At 53.9% G+C, this 11,934-nt stretch overlaps 1 protein-coding gene across 2 annotated transcripts in view; it reads right to left on the bottom strand.

The window, feature by feature from the left end:
- The window catches only part of INCENP (inner centromere protein), a 26,724-nt gene extending 15,696 nt beyond the window's left edge, over positions 1-11,028 (bottom strand). For both annotated transcript variants that reach the window (XM_035013001.1, XM_035013002.1), the window contains exons 1-4: positions 10,877-11,028; positions 7,340-7,490; positions 6,832-6,945; positions 5,126-5,925 (exon numbers count right to left, since the gene is read on the bottom strand). In XM_035013001.1, coding sequence (XP_034868892.1) covers positions 5,126-5,925; positions 6,832-6,945; positions 7,340-7,479 — 1,054 coding nt within the window. In that variant the 5' untranslated portion in view covers positions 7,480-7,490; positions 10,877-11,028. The remainder of the gene's footprint in view (positions 1-5,125; positions 5,926-6,831; positions 6,946-7,339; positions 7,491-10,876) is intronic.
- Between the last annotated feature and the right edge of the window lie 906 nt (positions 11,029-11,934).

The raw sequence follows: 11,934 nt of genomic DNA, 5'->3' as shown, positions 1-11,934 counted from the left end.
CCTCCCTTCACTAGACCCAGGCCCTCTCCACCCAGAGACCCTTCTCACTAACCACAGACCCTCTCCACCTGAGACCCCTCCCTTCACTAGACCCAGGCCCTCTCCACCCCCGAGACCCCTCCCTTCACTGGGTAGAGGCCCTGAGTACATTCTCTCTGCTCCTAACACCCTCAGTAGAGCTGTTGGTTTTACATCTCCCACTACTCCCTAGCTGGCAACCTGCCCATCTGAGGGCACGTCTTGGCTCCTTCACCGGGCTGGGAGTGTCTTGGGAATGTCTAATTCCAGGCCCCCAACATGCAGCATGGGGCCCAACACAAAGCAGCTTATTCATTCAACAATTATTCTTTGAGGGCCTACTATGTACCAGGCCCTGGGGACCCAATGGTGAGCAAAACAGACAGAGCCACAATCTGGTCTATATAACCGTCAAATAATCCTGTGAAAGACATGTGGTATGTGTGACGACAGGAAAGAGCAGAGGATTTTGAAAGACTGTAAGGCGGACAGGAACTGAGCTGGTCTAGGGGCTGAAACGTGAAGGACAAGGTCGCAAAGGGGCAGGGTTGGCAGGGAGAAGGATGTCCAGGCCAGTGGTTCCCAGAGCATACGCTCAGACTCCTGCAAGTCAAGTGCCCAAGACCCTTCCAGGTGGGATCTGTGGAGTCCTGTTTCCATGGCAACACTAAAAGATAATTTTCCCTTTTCGCTGTGCTGGGATTTGCCCTGAAAGTTCAAAAGCAACGCCAGGTGAGACGGCTGGAGGCCGAGGGCCAGACGGAGGTCATGAAGCCAACTGTACGTCACGCTCAGCACAGAGATGTCCAGTTTCACTTAAGAATGTCCTCGATGAAGGAGTAAAAACTATGAATTTTACCAAATCTAAACTTAAGTACATATCTTCCAAATCCTCTGTATGGTAGGGTGGAAAGTTTGCGCAGCGCCCTCTGCTGCACACCCATGTCTCTGGAAAGCGCCCATGTTTGAGTACCCAGCTCAACTAGCCACTCTCTCTCATGGAACTATTTTTAATTGAAAAGGCAACTGGCAAACCATGGCTATTCAATCTTGGATAGCTGGCAGACATTTTCTTAAAAAATGAAGTGAGTCTGTCACTTAATATAAAACAATAAATAATATTTGTTGCCAATAGTTAAAAGAATGAGGCCCCCGTAAAAGAGGCCAAAAACAGAATTTTGAAAAATATGTACACACTACCATGAGCTTCATAGCTTCCCAATACCTAAAGATTTTTCTGATGAGATCAGAAGACAAATGTGCTTTTAAAAAAATGGATGATGAAGGGTGTCGACATTTGGAAGAGGCACATAACTCAGTAACATGGTACTTTCCAAATGATCAACGCACGAGGCTACAAAATCACACATGGCTAAAAGTTCCATTCACAGTGACAGACAGACCAAGGTGGGATCAAGGATGGTTTCCGATTCCACACTGCACTGAGCCTCTAAGAAGCCACGCACAGATTATCTGAAAAAAAAAAAAAATGAGTGTGCGCAATTATCTGGGAAGTCTTTTAAAGTACTCCTCTCTTTTCCAACTACGTATCTGTGTGAGGCCAACTTTTCTTCATATGCTTTAACCCAAACAACATAAGGCAACAGATGGAGTACAGAATCCAGCTGCCTTCCTTAGAGTCACACATTCAAAAGATCTGCAAGATGTAGAAGTGTGCCAGTCTCCTCATTACAGTTTTGTTTTGGAAAAGAGTTGTTTATTTTATTCAAAAAAAAACAAAAACAAAAAGCTAACATTAATAAGTAATGGGCTTGGTTTTTTTATATCAAAGTATTAAATAATATTCTTAATCTTTTTAAAATCACAGGAATTAATTTGACTACAGAGAATAAAATATTAAATAAAATGAAACATTTTAAATCCCTCAGTTTTAGTTTCTAATACAGTAACTATCAATGGACAGAACCCTCATAAGCTGAAGCTCTTTGGGGCCCTCCATAATTTTTAAGACTGGAAGCAGGTGCTTAGACCGAAAGTTGAGAGCTGCTGGTCTAGGCAGAAGGAACAGCATCTGCGAAGGCCGTGAGGCAGGAAAGGGCAGGCTTTTCTGAGGTGAAGCTGAGAGGCAGCCGGGGTGAGGCCAGCCAGTGCCCATGGGCGAAGGGAAGGCGGGAAGAAGAACAAAGGGCTGGAGCAGCAAACTGTGAAGCACAGAGAGAAGAGCAGAAGGACGCTGCTTCTGGGGGTGTAGCGGGGCCTGGGGCAGAGCCCGCTTACAGTCACGGGCGGGGCCTGCTCCCACCTGCGGGGGGCCAGTAGCCAGAGTGGCTCCCCTCGTCTCCCATCCCAGCTCAGTCGGTGCTCACTGGGGGAGCAGAGGGATGAGGAGAGGCCACGTGACAGCACAACTCTTCCACCAGCACAAGGACTCCTCTGGAATGTTAAGGGCCATCTCCACACCATTCAGGCCTCAGGCCTGGTGTGGTGGCAGGGAGATGGCGACAGTCCTGGCAGAGGGACGGATGGGCTGTTCCCCAATGCAGAGGTGGCTGGGGGACCCCAAGGAGGAGCCTGGCCCAAAGAGTAGGACCCTCCAAACACCCCGAAGCAGCTTCCACCTAACCACGTCAGAGCCCACTTGCCCGCCAACTGCTGTACCATTTCTTTGCCCAATGGCTCCCTCTGGCCAACGTGCACCAGGCCAGGAGCGCAGGGGATGAATGCCCCCCACCCGGCAGCCCCTTGCCTCAATGCTCCACCTGACTTCCAGGGCCCCCCCAAAGCACCAGGCCCCTTCACTGGCAGGCCTTCCCTGTGTCACTTCCCCAAGACCCCGCTGCAGGTGTTTCCTGCACCTCCAAAATTAACAAGTTGCACTCAAATCCTGACATCAAGGCTGCTTCTGGGGAAACCCAAACTAAGACACCCTCCCTGCCACCCCCCCCCCCCCCCCCCCCCCCCCCCCCACTCCAAGTTGCCTGGCCAGCCAAGCCCCAGAGCCTGGGTGTCAGAAAGGCTTCCAGGAAGCCTCTCTCCCTCACTGTTCCATACCCTTGCAGCCCAATTCAGTTCAGGGTAAGCCTGGCCACACCCAGACTGAGCTTCAGGAACACAGGCCTTGGGTCTTATGGTTTAAGACTGACTGAGCTGGTACCCTACCCTAGCATTAAGTTGGGGTCCACATTCAAGGCAGGTGTTACCACCATTTAACGGATGGGAAAACTGAGGTCCTGAGAAGGGTGTGCCCAAGGTCACCAAGGCTCCATGTCTTACTCTCTCCCTCCTTTCCCTCTTCCTTCCACCTCAAGGTGGACGAGCCCTGCGCTCAGAGCGAGACAGACTTGTCTGGAGTCTCTCCCCAACCCTCCCTCTGGAGCTCCAGGCTCACCTGCTCCATCAGACCCCTTCCAAGGATCAGAGTCAAGCCTGAGGTAACCATCAAAGCAAGTCAGACATATCTCAGCCATTCTGCGAATCCAAAAATGGACAGTGTGCCAGGCGCCCGGACTGCATGTCCTTAGGCCCCATGACCTGGAGCAAGTCCTGCCCAAGTCCTTCCCCAGGTGGGGAAGAGACCTGGCAAGGTGAGGTGCCTTTACCTGCCGGACTGAACCCCATTCCGGGGCTCTCCACAAAGCCTCCTCAGCAAGCAGCCCGCCATCCCAGAAAGGCTGAAACATGGGGCTCAAGACCGTTTCCCAATTTTATAGATTTGGTGGCCACCATAAGCTTCAAGTTCCTCCTCTATAAAGTAGGGGAATTCTAACAGTGTTGGTGCAAGGGCCAAATGAGAACTTGGTGTTTCATATATCTGGAAGCGCCAGGCAGAAGTTGACCCCAATTTTAAGACACATTCACTTAAAACCTGGCCCTTCTCCTCCATCAGTCCACTGCTTTGCCGTCCTCTGGCTGGACCCTGGCAGCAGCCTCTTTCCTGGTCTCCCTGCCTCCTTCGCTCCCTTCCTTTTGGCCATTTTTCACACGGTGCCAGAGACCTTTCAACAACTATCAAGGGACCACACCCTCCACATCAGTGGGGTCAAGCCCAAGCCCCTTGTGTGGCATATGAGCCCAAGACACCCCATTACTTGCCATGTTATTCCTCTGGGTCTTCATTCAGGCTGTTCCCTGTTAGGGATACCTTTTCCCACATTTTTTCCCTGGGCATCCTTCAAAACCTTCCCATCTCAGACCCCACCTCCTCCAGGCAGCCAGCTCTGATTCTTACAGCTGCCTATCCTCCTCTGTAGCTCATAACAGACAGCTGCTCCCACCAAAACAAAGGTCCGCTGAGCTGGGACCAGATGATGATAAGAATGGCTAATGTCAGAGGCACCTGAGTGGTGCAGTCGGTTAAGCCAACTCTTGGTTTTGGCTCAGGTCGGGATGTGCCCCGCATGGGGCACATCCATACTCAGCACAGAATCTGCTGAAGACTCTCTCCTTCTCTCTCAGCCCCTCCCCACTGCGCACACTCTCTCTCAAATAAATAAATAAATCTTAAAATAAAAACATGGCTAATGTTAACAGGTGAGGCCCACGAAGTTTCCGTAACCTGCTCAAGGTCACAGGGCCGGTAAATGGCTGCATTCTCTGTCCCTCCAGAACGCGCCTACTGCGGTGAGCATCCCCATCTCTCCCCCTCAGTATCTCCAGACCAGCAGTTGCGCTACCAGGAGGTGGCCTACGAACGTGGTCAGTCTACGTGAGCCTCTGTGGGAAGAAAGTGGAACACGCTGGCCCTGGGTAAAAGATCTGGGTTTGAGCCTCAACATGGTCATTACTCACAGGGACACTGTGGCCAACCTCCCCGGACCTCAGTTTCCTCATTTGTAAAATAAGAGGGTTGGACTAGATTTGCGCTCTCTAGTATGGTAGCCACTAGTTTAAATCTAAATTAAGTAAAATGTAATAAAACTAAAAATTCAGCTCCTCAACTAGCCGCTTTCTGAGGGCTCAACAGCCACACGGGGCTGGCAGTGGCTACGGTAGGGCACAGCACCGAGAGGGAACATTCACACCGCTGCGGAAAGTTCTAGGGACAGCTCCTTGCTCGATGGCTCCCCAGAGCTCCTCTGGCTGAGGAGGAGGCCCAAGGACCCTCCACGGTGCCCCCACCTGCTGCTGAGCCCCACCCCCGACTCACAGATGATGCGGGCAGAGGCAGCCGGCTCTACAGAGGCTTTCTTGCCAATCCTTCTGCTTGACCTGCGGACAGGTTTCTCCTGTTTGGCCACCAGGGAGTACTTCTGGGCCAGCGAGGGCTGGTGGCCAGGGGAGGACGGCGCAATCAGGCTGCGCCGCACTGACTGCGGGTCCACGCGGGTACCCGTGGGCGTGGAGCAGTTATCCGGCAGGATGGGAGCCAGCACCCGCTCCTGCCATGGGGAGGCCGGAGAGCCTGACAGGTCCTGCGGGCCCGGGGAAGCCTGCGCGATCCTGAGCTTGGAGGCCGACCGGCTTGCTCCGACCCCTTGGCTCTTGGGGTCCTGGGGTGTGGCCATCAGGGAGCTCACGGTAACAGATTGCAGTCTCCCAGCCTCTGGCTTCTTGGGGGTTGATTCCTCCTCCGATATCGAGATGCTGTGGGAGGCGGGGGCTGTGGCTGGAGGGGACGGAGCCAGAGAGGGAGCCTGGGCGGACTCGAGCCGGCCGACGTGCTGCTCGGCATTCTGGCGCTCGCTGACGCTGATCTTCACCACGGGCACCAGCTGGCTCTCGGCCAGGCTGTTTTCAGGCTTCGTGGTCAGTGCTGTGGGGGACTCAGGGCTGGATGAAGGGGCAGCGAACGCCACGGTGGCCGCCGCAGCTGCGGCCGCGGCGCGGGTCATCCGCCGCAGGACAGAGCCGTTCTCCCCCACCACCGTGGCCAGCTTCTCCACCTTGTCCTTGCTGCGCAGATGCCGGGAGCTCAGCTGGCTGCTCCGGGTTTTTCTGCGGGACAACCTACCGGAGGCAACGGAGCAGAAGCTGAGACAACCCAACAAGGCAAGGGGCACCCCAAAATCGAGCAGGGGCACTCATCTTCCCAGGAGCCACTAGCTTGCATGGAGGATGAATCAGAGGGCTTGGAGGTGGAAGACCAAGGCTCTAGTCCAGGCTTGGCCAACCCCCAGCCGAGACCCCTGGCTGCTCCTCTCTGAGCCTCAGCCTCCTTACCTAGAAAGTGAGGTAACGCCAGACCTCACAGAACTGTTGGGAAGATTAAATTCATACAAGCCTCCCGCTGACTGAGATCCCACTGCGCCAAGCATCTTGCTGGAGGCTCTATTCATGCTGTCACTTAATCCACAAGATGGCCCTGAGAGGCAGGGACCATCCTCCTCACCTTAGAGCAAACTGAGGCTCAAAGGTGGAAAATTAACCCAAGGACACCCAACCGAGAAGGGGCAGAGCTAGGGTGTGTGAGCTAGGGACTACCTGACCCCAAGACCCAGCCTCTTTCCCCCCAATACTCTGCAACCCACGGTCATTTTCATGGGCATTATCAAACGCAGCAACAGGGGGAGCCCTGGTCCGTACCTCTGGCTCCTTTCACCCAAGCAGTAGGTTGGATTCTCTTTCTTCTCCCATGTCTGGAAATCCTTCCCATTCTCCAAGGCCCAGAACACACACACACACACACAAACACGTGCACACGTACGCGACACATACACACTCTGCAGTCCATGGTCTTGGGGTCTTGGGTCATGCTTTATTTCCCTGGGACATCTTACCCCTCAGCACGGCCCACATGGTATCCACCACTACTCCTGCTAAGCCTCTGCTCCCCATGAACACCTGCGAATCAACATCTCCTGGCGGGCACCAAGCCTCCACAGAGCCCATCTGCCCAGCTGACCGTCCTCCCACCTTTTCCGGATGGGGTCTCTGTTTTCATCCTGAACATGAGAAACCCGTCTCTTCTTCCGTCGGTTCTTCTGAGAAGGTGTTTTGGGCATCAGCTCAGGCTCCTTGCTGAATTCTCTGTTTGGTACAAGGAGAGTGATGTTCGAAGCTGCCCCCCCGAAATGCCAGCCCACTCCCCCGACCCAGCTGGCCCCACCCCTTTCCTGGCAGTGACAGGTCAAGCTGGGATGACCCGCACCAAGCTCTTGTAGGTCATGTGCAAGGCGCCTGCCAGGCATTCAAGGCTTCCTCCCAGAGACACAGAGCAGAGCAAGGCTACCAAGCAAGCCTCTGCAGCCCCATCCTGAGGATCAGCTCAGCACCACCTCCCCTTCTTCCCAGTATCCTAGGGCAGCCCCCAGCACAGCGGGCACTCTGGAGGAACCCCTGGCAGCCTGTCTTGCGGGTCAGGTAGGGATGTAGGCTGCTGTGCCCCCAAGGCACCTCCTGCCAACATGCTCCCCGCCTTCACCTGGTGAACATGCGCTCGGCCTCCTCCTCGATCTCTTCGAGCCACACCAAGTCTTTATTGTCCACATTGCAGATAAACTCCATGAGCTTCTGGTCACACAGCTCCAGCAGGTGAATGGGCCCTGGGGCTGTCGACCCCATGGTGGCTCTGTCTGGTGAAAGCAGACGAGGGGCACAAGGGTTCAGGTTTAGGGGCTGGGACCTCCTCCTGGGGAAGAGCCTGCTAGGGCACAGCGCCCATGCCCAGCCACAACGGCCCAGTGCCTGAATCAGAGCCCCTTCCTGCTCACAACCACCCCCACAGGTGCAAAGTCCCAAACGCCAATCCACTAACCTCATTTTTGCAAAAAGAAGGGCCCACCCTTCTTGCTCTTCAAACGCCTTCCCAATCGACCCCCCTACCCACAGCCCACTGTCCCCTTAAATCCACACTTCCCAGCCAATTCCAGTAGCAACAGTCCTTACAAATGGCCTTTTCTGGGGCTTAAAACGACAAGACATGGCCAACCGCTTTCCTGGATCAGCACAGGACCCCTCTCTACCTGCCCAGTCACAGGCCTGTGGGCTCTCCTCTTACTACCTGTGGGCGAGCAACGGCTAGACACACCCACCCCGAGCTACACACAAGCTGACCCCCGGCATCAGGCCAAAGAACATCAGCTCCAACTGCTTCTTCAAAAGGCCAGTGAACAGACACTTCTGCATTCCAAAGGAGTTGGTAAAGAAGTAGGGGTTCAGAGACATGCTCCTCTCCGAAGAGCCCCCTACCACCTTCTCCCTTAAACTGAAATGCCCTAGAAGTGGAGGAGAGAGCATGAGAGGCATGGATAAGCAATGTCTTTTTTTTTTTTAAAGATTTTATTTAATTGACAGAGAGACAGCGAGAGAGGGAACACAAGCAGGGGGAGTGGGAGAGGGAGAAGCAGGCTCCCCGCAGAGCAGGGAGTCCGACGCAGGACTCGATCCCAGGACCCTGGGATCATGACCTGAGCTGAAGGCAGTCGCTTAACCAACTGAGCCACCCAGGCGCCCAGCAATGTCTTATTTTTAAGAAAATACTAAAAATACAAAACCAATGTCTCTTAATTTCTAAAATAACCCAGCAACTCAGGTATCCTCCTTAAGGCTCAGTTATAAAATCATCATCAAAGCCCCAGGCCAGGAAGAAGTGTTCATCAGGGTCACAGCAGGAGCTCAGTAAATATCCCTACAGGGGAATGAATGAGCGATGGACATCAGCCATCATAACAGACTGCATGTCTCATGCCATCGCAGTGACCCACCACCCTGATCTACACCCCTAAAATCAAGAACCATGCAGAGCTCAGCCTCCCACCGAAGATGGAAGCTCCTGGTTGGGGGCGCCTGGGTGGCACAGTAGGTTAAGCGGGCGGCTCTTGGTTTCAGCTTGGGTCATGAGCTGAGGGTCGCAGAATCGAGTCCCACGTCAGGCTCTGCGCTCAGCTGGGAATCTGCTGGAGTTTCTCTCTCCCTCTGCCCCTCCCCCCGTGCACGCTCTCGCGCGCTCTCTCTCTCTAAAATAAATAAATCTTTAAAAAAAAAGATGGAAGCTCCTGGAAGGAGGGGCTCAGTCACTGATCCCTTGACACCTTATAGAGCTTAACACCAGGTCCTGTTGCACCTTCACAAGACTTCCTGAGGCCTAATTTCCAGGCCTCTGTTCCTCAAGCAAGATCTGCCCTCTATCTGGAAACTTCCTATTTGTACCTGGATCTCAGCAACTCAGGAAGGACCTGACCACCACCATGATCCCATCCATCGATTTCAATTCTCTGCATGGCACTTGGGTAACTGCATATCTGTTTACTTACTGCCTGTCATTGCCCACTAAACATTTGCTCCCTCGGGGCAAGCCCTTGTCTGTCTTGCTTGCAGAGAAAGCCCAGAGCCTGGCACAGTGCCTGGCATAAAGGGAATACTTAATGACTGAATTAATTCATCTGTCAGTTCTATACCTAGAAATAAACATCCTACAGGTACTTCTCCCCCCAGACACACACATAGGGACACCATTCTACACAGGTTAGGGCACGCCATACACACATCCCTCCTAGATGCCAGGAGCAGCACTAATCAGGGTAGGGCCAGTTGGGCAGGACGGCACAAGCTTTGGGCAGAGACAGCTCTGAAGCCAGCCAATCACAGCCATGGCCTCTGCTGTCCTCCCTCCCCGCACACCCTCTGTCCCAGAGCTCAGCCCTGGCAAAGTGTGGGACCCCAGTTCCAGGCCAGGAAAGAGAAAACTGTTTAAGGAAGCCAAAACCAAAACAAAAAAGCTTTTCACTGAAGAGCTATAGCAAGCAACAATTTACTATGTTTTTTTTGTGTGTTTTTTAAGTATTTGTTCAAAATACAGTTGGTGAGAGCTTCTTTCACGAAGTGCAAAAAAAAACTATTTAGGCCTCTTCCTTGGAAAAGTTTTTGTTGTTGTTGTTTTAGAGACCTCAGCTTGGCTATTTAAGAAGGGTCACTGTAAGTTAGAACAGAGGTGACTCTGAGAAAGAAAGGATCAGTGTTATCACAGAGGCTCTGGGAAAGAACAGCAAAAAAATCTCTTCTGCGGGTCTAAGAACCTACGTGCACAAACCCAGGGCACCCAACATCCCACCAAGGGAGAAGAGAGCTCACCTTCCTCTCCCAGTACTTCCCTCACACCACCCACCAGACCAGAGGCCCCACCGGCCTCCTTTGCGATGCCTGTTTTTTGAGGTGTAGGAAGTGGGGCACTTAACCGTCTACCACACCTCAGTGAAGGACGGTCGCGATCATAAATAGCTGCTCTCGCTTACTGAGGCCTGCCTCGATGCTCAGGTGGAGCATCGTTCCATTTAACACTCACCAGGATCTCAAGGATACCCGTGTGCAAATGAGGAAACCGAGGCAAAGAGAAGTTAAGTCAAAGTCACCCAGCAAGTCAGGGGTGGGGCCTGGATTTAAACTGTGCTCCTAACCACAAGCTATGCCGCCGGCTCGATTTCAGTCGCTGAAAGGTGGGCGCCAAGTTTTGGTTCTGGGCACCCGCGGGGAAGGTCACGGCGGCGGGACGGAATTGAACCGCTGACTGAGAAAGTCCTTGGGGAGGGACAAAATGAGGGGCAGCACTGGCCTCCGGAAATGGTCAATTTAAAACGTTGCTAGCTGGTGGGGGAGGTGTTGAGCAAGGGCTAACTGTACAGAAATGCCATCCGGCATAATCCCGGGTTGCTGTGCGCTTCATGCACGTCCAGGTCAACAAAGGGCCTCCTAGCACAAAACAGGGTGCTAGGCACCCGACCCGGCGGGGGCGGGGAGGGGATTATTTATTATTCTTTCGGAATCTGGTGACCTAGGGGGAGGGTAAGGAGTCATCTCAGGCCCCAGGACCAAGGCAGGTCACCTCGCCACTTGGAAGAGGTGGTCCGTCCATTTCCAGGCCGCGGGGCGAAGCGGGGGGGTGTCACGCCCCGGGTCTGGAGTTGGCGGGAGGGTACAGAATCGCCAACCACCCCCAGCCCCGCCGGCCGCCCCGCGCACTCACTCGACTGCACCGCGTCTCCTAAATGCTGCTCCGATCCAAGTCCAGCGGCCTCCCTAGCAGAGCCCCCGGCCGGCCCAAACCCTCGGCTCCGGGTCTCCAGGGCTCACGGGTTCGGAGAAGCAATGGGGCGGTGCAGCGCGGCGAAACCTCCGAAATTTCAAAACTGCAGATTCGACCAATCCCCGGCGAGTTTGTCTGGACGCTACAAGACTCTAGACCAATCAGGTAAGAGAAAGCGCCAGCCCGGCCACCTATTAGCTACGTGGGTTGGCAATCTGCGGGACTAAGAGGAGGGGAAACTTTAACCCGCTCAGCTTCCGGGAGCGGCGGCAGGCGGCCGAGGGAGGAAGTCGCGCTGGGTGAGGAATGCGCGCGCAGGGCCTCTTACGCCGGAACTGCAAGCCCCAGCATGCACTGCGAGGCCCCGCAGGGCGGGGTGGCGTGCGGGGGGGGGGCCTCTGCGGGGTCAAACCTCAGAACCGCGCTTATCGCTGGAGCTTTACGCTTTTGCGGTGTCTTAGTCTAGCTTTCTTCTCGATACTGGATGACATCCATCTGCCCTCTGCCGTTTTTTGAGACTTAAAAAGCAAATTCTTTGCAAATCGCGCCAGACTTTGTGTTTCTGCAGAGCCTTCTATCATCTCTTGCGGGGCAGCAGCCTGGGTCCTACCTAGACTGGCCCCCGAGTGTTTCTTTGGAACAGGGTTCTCAACCCCGGATACTTTTGCCCCACCCCCATTTGGCAGTATACAATTATGCTTTCTTGGGGGCCGGGTGGCGGCGAGGGTCGTCGTGCCACGGCATCTGCTGGGAGAGGCTAGCCATGCTGTTAAACACCGTGTAATGCGTAGGACAGATCCCGCACCCATTCCCCACAAAAAAACTATCCAGCCCCAATTGGCAGTATCACCACCGTTGAGAAAGTGCTTTAGTCAGTCACTTTACTCTGTGAGTCAGGGTTGCCGTTACCTGTAAAAGAAAGCGATTAAATCTGGAAGAGGTATTCCTACACCAATGTTCATTGCTGCAGCATTATTCATAATAGCCAAGAGGTGGAG

Source organism: Mirounga leonina, unplaced genomic scaffold (assembly GCF_011800145.1).
Source record: "Mirounga leonina isolate KUSES-001 unplaced genomic scaffold, KU_Mleo_1.0 Mir_166, whole genome shotgun sequence".
Lineage (NCBI taxonomy): Eukaryota > Metazoa > Chordata > Mammalia > Carnivora > Phocidae > Mirounga > Mirounga leonina.
The sequence above is the reverse complement of the archived record's forward strand: the minus strand, read 5'-3'. Positions and strand labels throughout refer to the sequence as shown.